Consider the following 18,969-nt stretch of genomic DNA (forward strand, 5'->3'; position numbering starts at 1 on the left):
ATTTAAGGAGCATACTGCCACACCAGTCAGTATTCTCCGGGAATAAAAGACCCACACTGTCATTTTCTCCGGATTAAGGACAAGGTGGTTTTATCTTTTCTCCCGTCCCACCTGTCGAGAGCGGGCCCTCTCCACCCCACGAGGCGACCAAGATGGACGCCCCTCTCCCTCACACCAGAGGTGTCAGGGACTCGGTGGCTCGACTCTGCGGCTGCGGGTTGAAGATCTCGGGCACAGACACACACCAGGTCTGTTCGTCCTGCCTCGGGGTGGAACACGCCCGAGGCGCTATCGACAACCCCGGCTCATGCGGACATTGCGTCCGCTTCACTGTTAAGAGCCTCCGCCAACGGTTAGCTCGACAAGCTAGCCTGTCGGAACAGGACCCCCCCATGTCCACGGACCCGCCGACCGGCAGTCAAGACACGGGGGCATCCGCCACAGAGAGTGAGCCCCTCTCCGTGTCGGTGTGGGGCTCACTATCTGCTATGGCTATAGAACCGGAATCCCGCGCCCTGGCAGGCCGGGACCCGGTGACGGCAAGACACGCGGGAACGGTTTCCCGCGCTCCACCAAGCTGGGGCTCCCGGTTAGACCTCACCATGGTCTCACCCGCGGAGGATGTCCTCGGGCTTGACTACGAGGAGGACGAAGAGGAGGCCGCCTTGGCTTTCCTCCTGTCTGAATCGGATGAACAGGAAGAGGACACCTTCATGTCACCGGCTCAGGCTGCAAAGCCTGAGGCAAGTGCTGCTCTCCCGGGCGATAGCACACCAGCTTCGCCGGTCTGAGCATGGACCTGCAGGCCGTGTGTAAACGCGCTGCGGCCAGACTCAACGTCCCGTGGCCCGAAATGGCCAAGGAGACCTCCAGGTCCCGCTACGAGGGAAAACATCTTCCCCAAGCAGCGGGGAAAAAGAGACAACTCCTTCCAGTCTTCCCGGAGATGTTGGATGAGGTGTCAGTCTCGTGGAGAGACCGGCCCTTCAGCAACAAGGTCCCAATCCAGGGTGCCTCCTCCCTAGACTGTGACGGAATGGAAAAGCTCGGCCTGCTCTGCATGCCGCCCATGGAACCGCTGGTAGCGGCTCACCTTCTACCAAAGGTGGGCCCGTCACCTAGCAGGAACCCCACGCTGCCAGTAAAGTCGGACCGTTTTCAGTCAGCAATGACTGAAAAGGCCTACAAAGCGGCAGCGTTGTCCGCCAGGGCCCTGAATGTGTCCTCGCTGTTAACCGCCTACCAAGCGGAGCTCTGCGAGGACCTGTCGGGTAACCCGGGGGCAGCCATTCTGGACGAGATGGCAGCGGTCACGGACATTTGTCTCCGTGTCCAACGCTGCGCCGTCCAGGCCATGGGCAAGGCAATTGGGATCATGGTGGTGCAGGAAAGAGCGAGATGGCTCAACCTCACCACTCTCCCAGACCGGGAAAAGGAGGATGTGCTGGATATGCCCATCGTTCCAGAGGGAATCTTCGGCTCTGCTCTCGCCTCCATGCAAAGGAGGTGTGAGACGAAGAAGAGGGAGGACGAGGCACTCCACCTCTGCCTCCCTCGTAGGGCCCAGCCGCTGCTCTCGCAGCAGCAGTCCTCTGCCCAAGCTGCCTCGAACTCTGCTCGGTTTAAAACACCGAAGACGCAGAGGTCGCAGCTCGCCCCGAGTCCCCAGCCCAGGCTGGAGACAAGGGCAGGCTGGCCTAGAAATTCTCCGGTTCCGGCTGCAGCTCAGGCTCAGCCAACCCAGAATTTCGGCCAGCAGTCGAGGAAGAAGAAGCGAGCGGCGTGACAGCCCCTCCTTCTCCCCTCCGTGAATGTGTTCCCGCCACCTCGAGAGATGCCTAAACACCATCCTCAAGTCTGCACAAACACATGTCACACATTGGTTGATCATTCTGTCATAAAACATTTGCCGCTGACGCATCCAGGCTTCAGGCCGAGGGCGCAGCTCAAAAAAATGAAAAGAAGATCAATAAAACCAATAAACAGCCCGCCAATTGTTCCCCTTCTGAGAGCAGCTACGGCATCTCTCAAAAGGCGGATTATTGACCACCGCCAAGCGCATGCGCAATGCCGGTTGGGGCTTTAAGGGCACCACCGGCACGCGCATGCGCAATGCCGGTTGGGGCTTTAAGGGCACCACCGCCACACGCATGCGCAGTGTCGGTGGGTATTGTCGATAAGGGGCACCACTATGTTCAGACACTAGAGGGCCCCATAACACAACAAATAGAGACTCAGAGAGGAGGAGATGTGACATCCTCACTGGCTCTAAGGAGCACGCAGTGGGAGATGCTCACATCATCCGCTTGGGTTTTCAAGACAGTAACACGGGGCTACAGACTCCAGTTTGCTGTCACCCCTCCTCGCTTCTCGGGCATTCTGCACTCGCAGGCCCGAGGAGAGTCAGCCCTCATTTTGGAGAAAGAGAGTCTCTCACTCCTAGAAAAGAGGGCTATATCTATTGTACCCGCCGAGCAGAGTCAGGGCGGCTTTTATTCCAAGTACTTCCTCGTTCCCAAACGGGGAGGGAACGGAATTCGGCCAATACTTGATTTAAGGGCTCTGAACAAATATCTAAAAAGATATAAGTTCAGAATGCTCACTCACACATCTCTGCTGCGGCTTGTGCGAAAAGATGACTGGTTTACATCAGTCGACCTGAAAGATGCGTATTTTCACATCCCAGTATATTACCCACACAGGAAATATCTGAGATTCGCATTTCAGGGGATCTGTTATGAATACAGAGTACTCCCCTTTGGTCTGTCTCTCAGTCCAAGGGTGTTTGTACGATGTACGGAAGCCGCGATAGCCCCGTTGAGACAACAGGGCATTCACCTGGCGACCTACCTGGACGACTGGCTGCTTCTCGCACAGTCGGAGCAGGAGGCTGTTACGCAGACAAATGTCCTCGTAAAGCACCTGCTCAACCTGGGTTTCGTAATAAATACAGAGAAGAGCATGTTGTGCCCTGCGCAGACTATACTCTTCCTGGGTTTATGCCTGAACTCGGTGCCCTTTTCAGCTCGCTTGTCAGCGGAAAGAGTGAAAGCTTACAGAGCTTATCTTGCTCTTTTCCAGCTGTGCAAACATGTTCTTTTCAGATCATGCTTGCGATTGCTGGGGCTCATGGCATCAGCCATCCTGGTTGTACGACTGGGACGCTTACACATGAGGGAGTTTCAGCGCTGGGTGGCCGCCCTAAAACTAAACGTAAGTAACCTATAGTTCTCAGAGTAACATGAAGTGAGATGTCTCACTATGGGATGCGCCTCATCGCGGAGCAAACAGAAGCATCAATCTCATTACGCCAATCCTGATTGGCTGGTGATCTTGACGTCAGCGTCAGGGAATTCGCCCCCTATAAGTAGCCTGCGCCACAACGCATGCGTCATTCAAAATAAGCACCTCTTCTCGCTTCACCATAGCAAGGAGGGCCATCTGGTGAAACATCTCACTACATGTTACTCTGAGTACTGGGGTTACGTAAGTAACCTATAGTTCTCATTCATAACACTCCGTTCAATGTCTCACTATGGGAAATTGTAGCTCCCGTATTGCCAGACGAGCTTATCTCGAAAATCACCGATCAACCAGAATTTAACAGGTAGAGTCCCGACTCAACAAGGTGCCCAGCACTGTTCTGGCCACGCTTGGAGCGGAGACGTCTAGCCTGTAAAAGCGGACAAAAGTGAGCGGCGAGGACCAGCTCGCCGCTGCACAGATGTCTTGGATGGAAACACCCTTGAACAAAGCCCAGGATGTAGCCAGGCCCCGAGTCGAGTGAGCCCGCAGACCCGAAGGTGCTTGCAAATTCTGACTCGTATAGGCCAAAGCAATTGCCTCCACAATCCAGTGGGAGAGCTGTTGCTTAGTAACAGGCTTGCCCTTGTGAGGGTTAGCCCAGGACACGAAGAGTTGGTCATTAAGACGAAGCTCCTTTGTTCTGTCCATATATGTGTGTAGAGCCCGGACTGGACACAACAGATCCTGATGCTGCTCCCCGGAGGAAACCAGCGGCGGAGGAAATGCCTTAATGTCAATTGGGGTACACGAACCAACCACCTTTGGTGTAAAGGCAGGGTTGGGCTTCAACAACACTCTCGTTTGCCCTGGGGCGAACTGAGTGCATGAAGGATGTACAGACAGCGCATGAATATCACTGACCTGCTTGGCGGATGCCAGGGCCAGTAACAGCACTGTCTTGAGTGACAGATGTTTCATGTCAGCTCCTTCCAGGGGTTCAAATGGGGTCATTCTGAGCCCATTTAAAACCACTGCCAGGTCCCATAAGGGCACCAGCGACCTGGAGACATGGAGGAGCCTGCGAGCTCCCTTCATAAAACGGCAAACCAAAGGATGTTGGCTAGCCGTCTTACCCTCAAAGCCCACATGGCATGCAGCAATAGCAGCCAGGTACACCTTGATCGTGGAGAAAGCTCTGTGTTTATCGATCAAGTCCTGTAGAAATGATAAAATCACCCCGACAGGACATTGAAAAGAGATGTGTCCTTCTTGAAGGCACCACTCCTCAAACACCCTCCACTTACAGTCGTAAAGAGACCTGGTGGAGGAAGCTCTCGCACTCTGACTAGTGTTTATCACCTTCTGAGGGAGTCCCACTGTATTCAGATTGTACCACTCACGGGTCAGGCCCATAGTGCCCCGCGCTCTGGGCGTGGGTGAAGGATCGCCCCCCCCGCCTGAGACAATCTGTCCCTGCGTGGTGGGGGCTGCCATGGCTGCCCGCACAACAGCTGATATATCTCCGCCAGCCCGTACGTTGCGGGCTATGGCGGAACCATCAGGATAAGTGTGTGGCGTTGCTCCTTCACTCTGGCCAGAGTTGGGGGTATCAGAGCCAGGGGTGGGAACGCGTACAGAGGACCCGGAGGTCAATCGTGTACGAGTGCGTCCCCGCCTAACAGTGCGTTTAAATCGTGCATTAAAGAGAACAGCTGTCATTGAGCATTTTTTCTTTATGCGAACAGATTTAACGCGGCTCTGCCGTAACGCACCCACAGCGGACTCACGATCCTTGGATGTGGAGTCCAGTCTGCATAGAGTGGTGCACCTCTGGACAGTAATTCTGTCCCGCGGTGCATAACTCCCGGTACATGTGTCGCTCTCAGAGAGAGGAGACGTCTGCCGCTCCAAGGGATCAGTTTGTGTGCCAGTGTGTGTGACTGGAGACAACGCAACCTCCCTTGGCGGTTCATACACGATATCGTGTTGTCTGTCCTCACGAGGACATGGTGTCCTCTGAGAGAAGACAGGAAGCGTTTTAGGGTGGGGAACACCGCTAAAAGCTCCGGGTGATTTACGTGCGCCCGCTGGAGGTCTCTGCTCCAGAGACCCCTCACCGGGCGACCTTTGTAAATACCCTATCAGCCTGTCTGACATGCGTCCGTGGTGACCACCTTCCGCGAAAGGACAGCACCCGTAGGCACGCCCCGTACTAGAAAAGTCGGGTGTAGTGCCACTACGCATTACATAATAACCAATACTCTCCGCACGCCGTGGCGCGAGTGGTTTAGTTTTATTATGAGACCCATGTTGAGCAGGTGCTTTACGAGGACATTTGTCTGCGTAATCTGACTCTGCTCGGCGGGCATTATAGATAAAACCCTCCTTTCTAGGAGAGAGATAACCTCTCTCTCCAGAATATGGGTTGACTCTCCGGGCTTGTGAAAACAGATAGTGTGTAACTGTTTTGAGAAGCCCAAGCAGATGTCGTGAGTATCTCCTGCTGTATGCTCCTTAGAGCCAGCTGAGATGTCACGCTTACGGCTCTAGCCGGCACTGCGCATGCGTGGAGTGCCTCGTCCTCCTTCTTCTTCGTCTCACGCTGCCCCCGGGTTACCCGACAGGTCCTCGCAGAGCTCCGCTTGGTAAGCGGTTAGCAGCGAGGACACGTTCAGGGCCCTGGCGGACAACGCTGCAGCTTTGTAGGACTTTTCAGTCATTGTAGACTGAAAGCGGTCCGACTTTGCTGGCTGCGTGGGGTTCCTGCTTGGTGACGGGCCCACCCTTGGTAGAAGGTGGGCCGCTACCAGCGGTTCCATGGGCGGTATGCGGAGCAGGCCGAGCTTCTCCATTCCGTCGCAGTCTAGGGAGGAGGCACCCTGGATTGGGACCTTGTTGCTGAAGGGCCGGTCTCTCCACGAGACAGACACCTCATCCAACATCTCCGGGAAGATCGGAAGGAGTTGCCTCTTTTTGCCCGCTGCTTGGGGAAGATGTTTTCCCTCGTAGCGGGACCTGGAGGTCTCCTTGGCCATTTCAGGCCACGGGACGTTGAGTCTGGCCGCAGCGCGTTTGCACACGGCCTGCAGGTCCATGCTCAGACCGGGCGAAGCTGGTGTGCTATCGCCCGGGAGAGCAGCCCTCGCTCCAGGCTTTGCAGCCTGGGCCGATGACATGAAGGTGTCCTCTTCTTGTTCATCCGACTCGTACAGGAGGAACGCCAAGGCGTCCTCCTCTTCGTCCTCCTCGTAGTCAGGCCCGAGGACATCCTCCGCGGGTGAGACCATGGTGAGGTCTAACCGGGAGCCCCAGCTTGGTAAAGCGCGGGAATCTGTTCCCGCGTGTCTTGTCGTCACCGGGTCCCGGCCTGCCAGGGCGCGGGATTCCGGTTCTGTGGCCATCGCAGATAATGAGCCCCAGACCGACACGGAGAGGGGTTCACTCTCTGTGGCGGACGCCCCCGTGTCTTGACTGCCGGCCGGCGGGTCCGTGGACATGGGGGGGTCCTGTTCCGACACGCTAGCTTGTCGAGCTAACCGTCGGCGGAGGCTCTTAACTGTGAAGCGGACGCAATGTCCGCATGAGCCGGGGTTGTTGATAGCGCCTCGGGCGTGTTCCAGCCCGAGGCAGGACTAACAGACCTGGTGTGTGTCTGTGCCCGAGATCTTCAACCCGCAGCCGCAGAGTCGAGCCACCGAGTCCCTGACTCCTCTGGTGTGAGGGAGAGGGGCGTCCATTTTGTTCGCCTCATGGCGTGGAGAGGGCCCGCTCTCGACAGGTGGGACGGGAGAAAAGATAAAACCACCTTGTCCTTAATCCGGAGAAAATGACAGTGTGGGTCTTTTATTCCCGGAGAATACTGACTGGTGTGGCAGTATGCTCCTTTAATCCTTTCCTCCTCCGTGGAGAAGAGAAAAGTAAAAACTTCCTCGCTACCGTGGTGTCAGTAGAGAGGGAGCGAGCTAGCAACAGGTGTGCTGCTAGCTTGAAAAATCGGACCTACCTTACTTTTAAATACTAACAGCGTTAGTACTACCGTCTTCCTGCGAAGCAGAATGAGTAGCCGGCGAGCGCCCGTCGACCGAAATGGGTATTTGGGTTCAGTCTGTGGACAGTGAAGCTTGCCCGGCTACTGTAGAGATGTGCTCTGAAGCGAGAAGAGGTGTTTGAATGACGCATGCGTTGTGGCGCAAGCTACTTATAGGGGGTGATTTCCCCTGACGCTGACGTTAAGATCACCAGCCAATCAGGATTGGCGTAATGAGATTGATGCTTCTGTTTGCTCCGCGATGAGGCGCATCCCATAGTGAGACATCGAACGGAGTGTTATGAATGAGAACTGTAATTGCTCTTTTTCCTGGTAGACAACCTTGGCTTCTTTCTCAGAAAACTGCCGTTTCCTAGTTGCTACATTATTTAATGTATACAATGGGACTCAATGACTATCTACTTATAATTGTTTGTGAGGTTTAACTTAATTTCTCCTTTTATCATTAATGCCTTGTTTTGTTTTAAGTAGGTATGTATTTATTATTAGATATTCGCTTAAAGGAGCCAGAAAAAAGCCTTATGAGTATCTGCTGACAATCAATACTCAGGTCTATAGATAAATCAACTTATTTATTTTGTCTTGCCTTTTATAGGAGAGAAAAGGGAAAGGGGAGACGACATCGATGGGATTTGACATCTGGCAACTGCAATCATTTATATGCCCTACTACAAAGGAGCCCGTTTTACCAGGTGAGCTACTAGTACACTTAATTTAAAGGAAATATTGCTAATAATCTGAAAAAGCAATGTATTAATTTATAATACATACTACTTCTGCTCAGTGTAAAAGAGGGACAGCAGGTCCTTCAAGTCAATAGCCCACTTGAGCCCTGCGTGAAACCAGTTAAATCGAGTAGAAAACCAGCTCTCATGCTCGACTGAAGCTTCCGTGTTTTCTGTCCCATCGGAAGCTAAGTAGTAAAAACAGAAAAGGGCTTGGCTGCCATTTTTTGGAGGGACTAGTTCTGTCCTCTGAGAAAACTAGACTGACTGATTCACCGCAAACTCTCACATAGTTCCTGCTGAAAAAGCCCCCTTACAGAGGGTCTACAGCCTGGCGTGGTGACACACGCAGTGAGGCACATACAATAAACTCTGATAATGTGAATACACACAGTCACACACACGTGTACCCAGGCATACTATCTCCACTCAACTACCTGTTGTATGAGTGCACATTATTGCACTTATTAATCATTTATTGTGCTATACATACTGTATGTTTGATATCATAGCTGCAAATCAACATCATCCTCATCATCAATTGCTCAATACAACCCCTATTTCTTCTCAAAACAAGTAAGCATGCTTCCTCTCTCTTTCTGTCTCTCCCTCTCTCTCACTCTGATATGTCGACGCAGTATTTAGAAGTTGTTTGAATATGAATGAAGTGACGTGCTGCCACTGCTGTCCAAATGAATTAGACACGGTACCCATTAAGGTTGTTCGTCACAGGGCGGCATTGGGTCACAGAAGTTAACTAAGTTATCGTTAATATGTCAACATATTGTATTTGTGTATGACTAATGTGATTTAAAAGAGCCTGTTTCATCTTGAATACTGTGCCTGAATGCATCCTGTATAGACCGAAATGGAGCAGTGAGCAGTCTTGGAAACAGATAAGTAAGTATGAAGTGGGAAAAATCAGCCAACCAGTGAGTGTTTTTGTCTGTTTGAATTTTGTCTACAGCACTACTTAGCTGTCTTTATTTCAATTGCAATGGGCTGAAAAAGACATAGAGAGACAGAACATGCTCTGAAGCATCATTAGCAGCTGCTGCCTCCACCAGCATTTCGGTGGAGTGTAGAGAACAGCAGATTAGCATCTGTACATTATGTTGGTGCAGACTTTTATTAGCCTCGCTGGCATCTGGTTTCTCTTTACCTTGCTGGTTCGCTCTCGTCTTTTCTCTCTGTCTCTCTTGTCCTCTTTTGCCCCCTCTCTCCTTCTGTCTCCTTCCGTCTTTCTTTCAGAGTCTATATCTGCTGCGCCACACATGCATTTCAATGTGACCTCTTGGTTGCTTCCAGGCAGTCAGTCTGTTGGGAGAGCATCCTGCATGGAGCTTTTAGAGGCTCAGGCCCCAGGCCACTTCAGTAATGGAAGTCTCCAGAAACCACTTGGTCTCAGCAGCTTTTGTTAACATGTCCTTCTCCCTTTCAAAGGTAACATAACATACATGTGTGGACACACTGGTAATTGAAATAATACTTAACCTACAACTAGTATATACATGATAACAAGATAATTATAATAATTAGCCTTTTTTAAACTAGAGTACTGTATTTAAATCCAGAAAGACAGGTATTCTGTCTTTTACAATGTGTGCAAATATTCACTTTTAATTGCAATACTGAAACCTACTTGTCAATTATAGTGTATTTTTTTCTTAAAGAAATGTGAAATAAAAAGATATAGAATCTACAATAATATATAGTCTCATCAAAATTGGCATATTACCCAGCCTTAAATTAGTGTAATGATATTGTTCTCCTGAATAAGGACTTGTATTTCCCGCTCAGTTACACATAACCCATAACCTAAATACCTTTTATATAATAAATGAAACCTCCTTAATGTTAATTATAGTGATTGTGCTACCATTTATGCAATGAATGACTACATGAATCCACACCAATAAATGGCTAGTCATGAATATGTTGTTCTACACAATGTATCGCAATTACACTGAGTAGAAATACTATTCATACATGAGCCCACACACACATTTCCACACACACACTCGGATTAAAGCCCCATGCTGAAACCGACACAGCCGGCCAGCCTCTCAGACTGTGACATGCTGGATCGATGCCGACAGCCCTCCGACCTTCATCCAACCCATCTCCCACATCCTCCTTTGAGTGACAGCTCCCATCAGTCTGTGTCTAATGTTCCACGAGAATACACACATACAGACGCAGCAATGCCAAATTACAGACACTCATCTCTTACTGAAAGCTCAGAAAGTTAATTATGACCTGTAACATATATACTTAAAATCCACACATAGTCAACCAACAATTACTTTTTGTTCCTAACCCAACTGATTGTATGATCTCAAATTTCCCAAAGTCACCTTGACATAAATCCAAATACTTGACATGCTGACATGATGCTTTCTGGTGTTCAGCAATGGCTGCAGCATTTAAAGTGTAATGCATGACTGTAGTGCACATTTGTATAAACACAGGGATAGAGTTTGTACCTTATTTACAATAACATCTTAGCATTACTAACTTGTAATATGGGCTCTGGCTGGGATCAACCTTAGTTTATCTTATGCCATTCATTCTAAATATACCCTATATTTTAGAAAACTATAATGCCAGTGCAATACAACACATAGGGTGAACTAGATCTTTTATGTCAGAATGCTTGGAGGATTTCTTCTCTTGGTTTCTTTAGAAAATCACTGCCTTTGTGAGACATACGTTATTTTTGTTTGAATGGGGATTAATATGTAACATGTATTGTCTGTTAGTACTGACCTGAGAGAAGTAAACTTCCCTTTGTGGTGCAATAAAAGCCATCAATCTATCTATCTAGTGTAACATTGAATGATGTCTTGCTCTGCATAGAAATGGACTGCATTAGTGAGATTGCATAATAACTTAACAAAAAAGAGGGACTCCCTAAAGCAAGTGAAGCCTGTACTCCACAGTAACTCAGACTTTTGTTAATGTTCTTCTTTTCCCTTTGACAGTTATGAAATGACTTATAAAAGCATGTTGCATCATGGCATTACTTTTCACAGAGGTTAGAAATGGCTGATGGGCTGGAATTAAGTGAATTGTACACTGTTAAAAGGCAGATCATTTGTGAATTATTAACCATAATAAAATAAAAAATTGGCAATGATATTTATAACTAAATTATTTCTTTATTCCTAATCCTAGAATCTTAGCATTTTGAAATTCCAACACTTTTCTTGTGTTTTCTTGGTTACTAAATGCTGTACACAAAGATGTTGTTTGTCTCTATTTTCCCCCAACTTCTCCACAAGCATAGTTTCAAGAAGTTCTTCCTCTGTGACATTCCCTACTGCAAACAAACAAATCACCTGCAAAATCTGAAGATAAAGAGGCAGCAAGACTGAAAGCTGAAAACAGCAGCATCTGATGCTGGTAATCTCTCCCTGTCTGTGTCTGTCTCTGGCAGTGCCAGTAAAGGCTCCTCTTACAGAGTGGGACATACTGTAGTGCAGTGCAGGCACAACCGTTGCCCTACCACAGCTGGCACAACAATACACTGACCGGACCACAATGCGGGATGTTAAGATTCTTCAAAATCACCACTTAAAGGTCACCTATTATGCAAAATCCACTTTGTCATGTATTTTATACATAAACATGTGTCCCCTCTGCGTAAAGACATTCTGAAAGTTTCAGGAAAAAATATTCGCTTATCCATTTATATAAAAACCTGAATTAGCTGATCAGATTTTGGCCACTTTATGATGTCATAACGATTTTTTGGCTTGTGTAACCATTAGCCAATCACCAACCAAGGTAACACCCGCCCACCTTATCACCTGAATCTCCTCCTAGAGCACCATGGTGTTCTTTTTAACCAAATATCTCTCAGAGGGGTGTGGGGAGTGGCTCCTTATTTTCATCTAAAGTAACAGACAGAGAATCAGCACTTTTGAAACAGGGCTGAAACAGAGGGGATTATGGGATGCTACAATGCATGATCTGTTTGGTATTTTGAGCCAAACACTTGAGAGACATGTTTTGTATATATCTGAGACCTAGAATATATTGATGAAAAACAGTATAATTGGGGACCTTTAATATCAGGCTAAATAGTTTGGAGGGACAATGACTTGTTTAGAACTTATTTTTATTTGTTCTACTCCTGTCTTCAAAGTGTGAAGTTGCCTGGCTGCACGCAGAGCACAGACACCTGAGGTCATGCCCAGTAGCATTGACAGCAAGAGGAGAGCAAAGGAAGAGAAGCAGGTGGTGAGAGAGGAGAGGAAGAGGTGAAAGAAAAGAGGAGAGAGGAGGAGAGTGACAGAAGAAGAAAAACAAAGCCTGGTTTCCTGCATGCAGGTGGCTCAGTGATGTCCATATGCCTGCGGGTAATCGGCTGACCTTGAATGCTTACCTCGGTACAATCATAACTTATGCCAAGTCAACACAGTAAGAGAGACAGAAAGAGAGAGGGACACAGCGCTGACCCAAGCACATCTCTGGAGGAAATCACCTCCACCCAGGGGGATTTACGCTGCCAAAAGCATTAACTTCCAACAATTTTTTTTTGTCCAACACAGCATGCAATCAAGCAAGAAAGCAAGCGCTGGCGTTGTTTGTCTGATGAGCCTGTACACTACACATCTCTCTATCCTCTGTTCACCTCTTCAGTGGTTTTCCCTCTCTGCTCTGTGCCTGATTTCCCTTTTCCTGCGACTCGCTGTCCTTTGTCTTCCTCTCACTGTTTGTCTTCTCTAATTCATTCCTACTGTGGCAAGAGTTTTGTTTCCCCCAAATTAATTATAAAACAAAGCTTTTAAAAAGATATTAAATGGAAATGGAAGAAAAGGGAAGTAGGTGAATAGAGGACAGAAAAGCGGGACAGAAGACAAAGGTTGGATGGGTTGGAAAATCCTATCCAATGAATATAATCTCTTTTAAGTGTTCACATTTTCAGATTATTTTACAGGGAGCTGCCGGAACCAAAATGGGCAAGAAGTTAACCTGTAAACAAAAAAAAGGAATTATATATAATACTAATAAAAAAAAAAAAAAAGACTACGTCTTTGGAAGTTTCTTTGTCGTACTTGCACAGACATTCCCTCCTCTCTGCCTCTCTGCTTGACAGAAAGAAAACCGCTTCCTCTCAAATGTTGCAGAGTGGGAGTGCTTATCAAGAATTAATGACGCCTTTCAGACTGAAACTTAACAAGCCATACTTATAAGGGATCTCAAAAGTACGATTCCTGGTGCTAAATAAACTCAGGCTTTCAAATTATGATGAATGAGTTTGTTAAATACCTGATGATCTTAGATTAGCACTTGCTTTTTAAATAAGCTTGTACAGTGTTGAGGCTAAGACGTAAGGCAAACAAGAGGCTGCCGACAGAGAAGAGTTGGGCCCATAAAAGTGGAGCTTGGATCAGTGAACAAACTACACTTTCCTTTTAGCAACTTCAAAGAGTGAGATGATGACGCAGAGGCTTGAGAGTGGGCAAATACACCTTTCTGAATGCATCCAGAGACCCAATCCAGAGCTTTCTTTAACAGCACATGGTCTCTCTATGTGTCTGTGCATTCACATGTTTTATGGACACAGTATGGTCCATGGTCACTATAAAAATCATGTGGTTGACACAAAATGAACTACAAAATCATTCAAGTGGCTGCTACGGCTGATGGTAATAACCAGTGTATACAAGCCTTTGTGAAGGCGAATCTGCTGAAGTGGAAACCATTTCTAGTGTGCTTAAAACGTTACACAGCTGCTTTTTATATTCATATTCAAGGGATTGAGAGGCTTATTCTGTCACTCAGTGGATGTCAGTTTGAATACAAAAATAAGCTAGAGTTATTTCTTAAACAGGAAGGATTTAGGGTTATTTGTCATTAACAAAAAAAACTCACAGACCAAAAGGGGACATCTCATGAAAAGCCCCAGTCTGCTCTGATTGGCTTGCGAGAAAAAACATGGTACACCTTTGCATAGGTTGTTCTCATGCTATAGGTGGAGATACTCAGATAGGGGCTGGTATTAATCCACTGAGCCTGCATATGACATAGGAAGGGTTTGTATTTTCTGCAGTTTATGTTGGTTAGTACGCACTCCAAATACCCACATGTCACAGCACAAGCGCTAAATGGTATGTCCCCATGAATTGATAGACAACCCCACATTCACATATTCACTTAAGCACATTGACTTACCAAAAGTTGACCAAAAAAGGGTGCTCAAGGTTCTGCATTATCTGCAGCTCTTTCAAGACGTTCCTCACTTCATTCCGCTCCACACATTTCAGCTTGTTCATGTACTTCATGGCGTACATCTTCTTAGTGTCCTTCTTCTGCACAATGCAGACCTGATGATAAGATCACAAAGGGGTCCATTAATTCACGTCTGTGCTCAACATGGTTGGAATAATTTGTTCGTGTTCTGCCTGTATACTATATGTTAGTCTACGGCTAAGCCTTCAGTACTTTCAAGGCTGTTCAAGGTGACACATACTTGGCTTTCTGCAAACATCCATTCATACAGTAAAGACTGCAGTCCTCACTAACAGTATTGTTACATAGACATTTCTCTTGAATACAAATGTATTGTATTAAAAATGTAATATCAAAATGTCTCACTCTACCCCCATCTGTTATTTGTAGCTAAAGACACATCTCTAACCTCCTGTTTATAAACCGAATGAACAATTATTAATTATAATAATAAATTACATTTTGATAATGGTTTCAACCTATATGTGTCTTTAATATATTTTGTATTGTGTTAGATTGTCCAATGTTACATAATTTAACTTTTTAAAAAATGTTTGAGGCTGCGGTTGCTCACAAGTCTCGCAGCAAATTGTGCTTCCATCTGGAAATAAAAATAAACTCTTGCTTGCTTTCTTGCATAAAATGCTTTCCAACAGCACTTTCAGTGTATTTAAGTCGGTGGAAATAAATTGCAGTACTTATGTGACGCAGCAAAACGGAGAACATAACACCTGGTGCAGTGTTAGCTGTTAATGCATAACATTTCAACCCTTTTAACAATGTGTCTAAGAATGGACACTATTTGTAATATGCAAAGGAGTTTTTCCCCATATTTATTTGTCCTAGTGTTTGTCTGCTACACATGTCAATAAGCCAGTGATTACTGCTATCTAAGGGAATGATCTGTGGAGCAGCTGGCACAGTTAATCAGCCAAACCCTGATCACATCACTCCTCCCATTGAACAGCTTTCCATCCTCTGTGATTAGACTGCTTATCTGTTGTTGGAGTGTGGATGCTTTGTGGGACTGTGTGCATGTGAGTGTGCATCGCTATATGTGCTTACTATAAGTGCTGCTGTGACCTGCTCTGCACCTTATGACTTAAGAGCAAGAGGACACACGACTGCAATCGACTCAGATGTGTTTCTGCAAAGCTGTTGGTTGGTCTGAAGGAAATTAAAATGGAAGGCTATACTAGACTATGTTGGTATTATACTGACAATATGTTGCCCGTTATACACTTAGTTTACACTATATCATTTTTCAAGCGATAATTCTTAATTTCCCCTGCCTACAGCTTCAACGTTGTGAAGCAGCTGCTTATTGTCTAATTTAACTGTAAATTCAACATCTTGAGATTTTGGAATATTGTTCAGACAAAACAATGTATTTGACGATATCAAAGATTAACTGAGTTATATAGAAAATAGGAAAATTAATGCGTGATGAAACAAAAAAGAGTTGCACCCCTAGAATCACGTGAGGATTGTGATATTTAATATACAGTACACGAGATTGAATATGTTTTTAAGGCAACATTGTATACGTATTGCATATTTATTCGTCTAGGGACTGGTCTTTTATGTTGGATGTTTTTTTCACATATTGTTATATGTTTGAGTTTATTGAACTGGCAGGCTCTCCTGAGAAATACTACGGTATGAATTATGTTCTCCTTGAATGTGTGTTTGTTTGTGTGTCAGTACTAGTATGTGCTGTTGTATGTGCTTCATCTGTCTTTGCACATATATAGCTTACTAAACTAGTTTCCCCTTGGGACATTAATACATATATGTTTCATATATGTATCAAGACATAGACTTACTTTTCCAAAGCTTCCTTTTCCTATTGCTCTCAGGATCTGGAAGTGGTCAAAATTCACTGAGAGAAAGAAAAGTAGAAAACAGTTAATTTTATATTTAATACAAAACAGGAAAAGGTTTTTCTCTACAAGATTACTTCACAAGATCAATACCAGATAGGCCTAAATGTATTTGCTGTATGGTAAACGTTTGAAAAATGAACTGTACATGCAAGCTAAAGTAACCCTTTTTTTTCTCTTAAATTAAACTAGGTCATTGCCTTTCTTAAATGGCAATAGATGAAGGTTAAGCTTCAGTACAGTACACTCTGTGAGGTTTCATTGAACTCATTTGAAGAAAGTAGACGGTCAACCTGAGGCAGCAGGGCAACCACAGGTCACCGACAATATAACAGAGATTTCAAATAAGCTTTAGCACAAAGATATATTTTATGATCGTTGCATGTTTTCCCACTGAACAAAAGACCGATAAGCTTCATCTTTTTTGAAGCTCGACATCCTCTCAGCCTGTCCTCAGGACACTTATTGAACAAGATTTCACTCACACACAGAACCTTAAAAAAACAGAGCCTCCAGCCTTTCACTCTCCTCCATCTATCAGCAACTTTTATTACCAATTGGTACCAAATGGGGCTGTTTGTTTTTTTGCTGCCATGACAACCAGGACAAAAGGTTTTTCCCTCTTGTTGTTACCCCGAGCAAGAAACAGCTGCTTCCCACTCTCTGCACTCGTCTGACACACACACTCACAGACAGTTGCACACATTTGTATTCACAATCCGTCATCAAAATACATACATATATTGGACATAAACATGATCTACTTCTCTTGCAACGGTACACACACACACACACACACACACACACACACACACACACACACACACACACACACACACACACACACACACACACACACACACACACACACACACACACACACACACACACACACACACACACACACACACACACACACACACACACACACACACACACACACAACACACACACACACACACACACACACACACACACACACACACACACACACACACACACTTTCTCATTCTGCCTGCAGTCACTAGATCTATTGGATGTGACAGTTAATGTTATGCTCTGTTAGTCATGTATCACTGGCACTTACTTCTCTCACATTATCTATGTTGGAGTGTTTACACAACCAAAGGGACTATGTGAAGCATAGATACATGCATGGACTTACAAATGATGTACACAAAGCATACACACAGTCACACAGTCGGATATACATGAGCTACTTGGAGATTCAACTGTGTTGTTTTTTTTCTTTTCAGATTGACGGACAAAGGGAAAGGGAGAGAGAGCAAGGCCAACACGGAGAGATTGGGAGGGAGTGAGGTGAGGACTCGTATTTTACTAGCAAAACACTGAAGGGTTTAATGCGCAATAATAAATGATGGACACATGAGTAACAGAGCGTGTAATGATTCAATTCTGCACATGATTGGAATTGACACATTGGCAGCTTTTCCATGGCTTAAACTAACTGAGGAAACCATCTGATGGAAGACCTCAGCTGCTAGTCAATTTGAATTTGACTGACACACGCTAATCAGATTGGATTGAAGTAACCACGCTTGTTCAGTTTGGGCTTCACACTATTTCAGGCTCTCTCTATGACTGCACTCTTCTGTAGGGTATACACCTGTCTTGCATATTTGTATTTTAGTATGTCCAAATTAAGCCAACAAAATATAAAAAAAATGTTTTCTGATCTGACCCTTCATCCACACTATATATATAGAAATGTGTATTCATTGGGATAAACCCCTTGAGATGCACCATCTCGTTTTCAAGGGGGTCCCGACAATAGCAACAACTTACAGACATACATAAACAAAAAGACAAAATGCAAAACATGACACACAAGACAAACCACATACAGTCTGTTAAGTAAAATTCAAGCAATGCACACAATCATTACAATTTGAGACAGTCGAGCAAATCAGTTTCATCAATATCAGTTAATAACAAGTACAGACCAGTTGAAAGTGAGATAACAATGCATGTTTAAACATACCCAATGATGCAAGAGATCTAATAGCAGCAGGTAAAGTATTCCAGTCTGTTGGGGCTTTGAAAATGAATGCTCTTCTGCCAATCAATTTTTTTGCAGAGGGGACAGAGAAATACATCTGAACAAAATGTCTAACTTGATGATTTGGTGAGTAGGGTACAAAATACTGCTTTAAATAAGGGGGATAGTTAAGATAAATGCATTTAAATATCAGCTGAAGCCAATGCGTTCTTACATTTAAAGAAGGCCATTTAAGTTGGTTATACATTGTGCAGTGATGTGTATGAAAAGGACAACTAAGAACAAATCTGCATAGTCTGTTGTAGGCTATGTTGAGTGGAGCAAGATCTGATTTATGTGCATTTTGGTAGACAACATCACAATAGTCCATAATCGGAAGAATAAGTTGAGAAGCAATACTCTTTCGGACACTGAGCGTAAAACAATTGCGAGAGCGGTGTAAAACACCGATTCCGTAATTGACTTTTTGTATTACATGCTTTATATGTAGTTTAAATGAAAGTTCAGAGTCTAGCCATACAGCAAGATATTTAAAGCTATCAATTTTATGCAGAGAAGTGCCATCCTTACATGTTATTACTACATTAGGTTTGGATTTGAGCTTCTGCCTGGTACCAAAGACCATGGTATAAGATTTTGTTTTGTTAAGCAGTAGTTTATTGTGTGATAGCCAGTCCTGTAAGATATTAAAATCTGATTGAAGAGAGATCTGAATTTGTGAGAAATCTGATTTGGATGTATATGACAGTGTCATCAGCATAAAGGTGAGTACAACAATTAATGAGACAAGAAGATAAATCATTTATG

At 45.5% G+C, this 18,969-nt stretch overlaps 1 protein-coding gene across 1 annotated transcript in view; it reads right to left on the reverse strand.

The window, feature by feature from the left end:
• stk32a (serine/threonine kinase 32A) overlaps positions 1-18,969 on the reverse strand; it is a 100,104-nt gene that overhangs the window by 67,559 nt on the left and 13,576 nt on the right. The window contains exons 3-4 of the mRNA XM_034098424.1: positions 16,086-16,141; positions 14,203-14,354 (exon numbers count right to left, since the gene is read on the reverse strand). Coding sequence (XP_033954315.1) covers positions 14,203-14,354; positions 16,086-16,141 — 208 coding nt within the window. The remainder of the gene's footprint in view (positions 1-14,202; positions 14,355-16,085; positions 16,142-18,969) is intronic.

Source organism: Pseudochaenichthys georgianus, chromosome 14 (assembly GCF_902827115.2).
Source record: "Pseudochaenichthys georgianus chromosome 14, fPseGeo1.2, whole genome shotgun sequence".
NCBI classification, from domain to species: Eukaryota; Metazoa; Chordata; class Actinopteri; order Perciformes; family Channichthyidae; genus Pseudochaenichthys; species Pseudochaenichthys georgianus.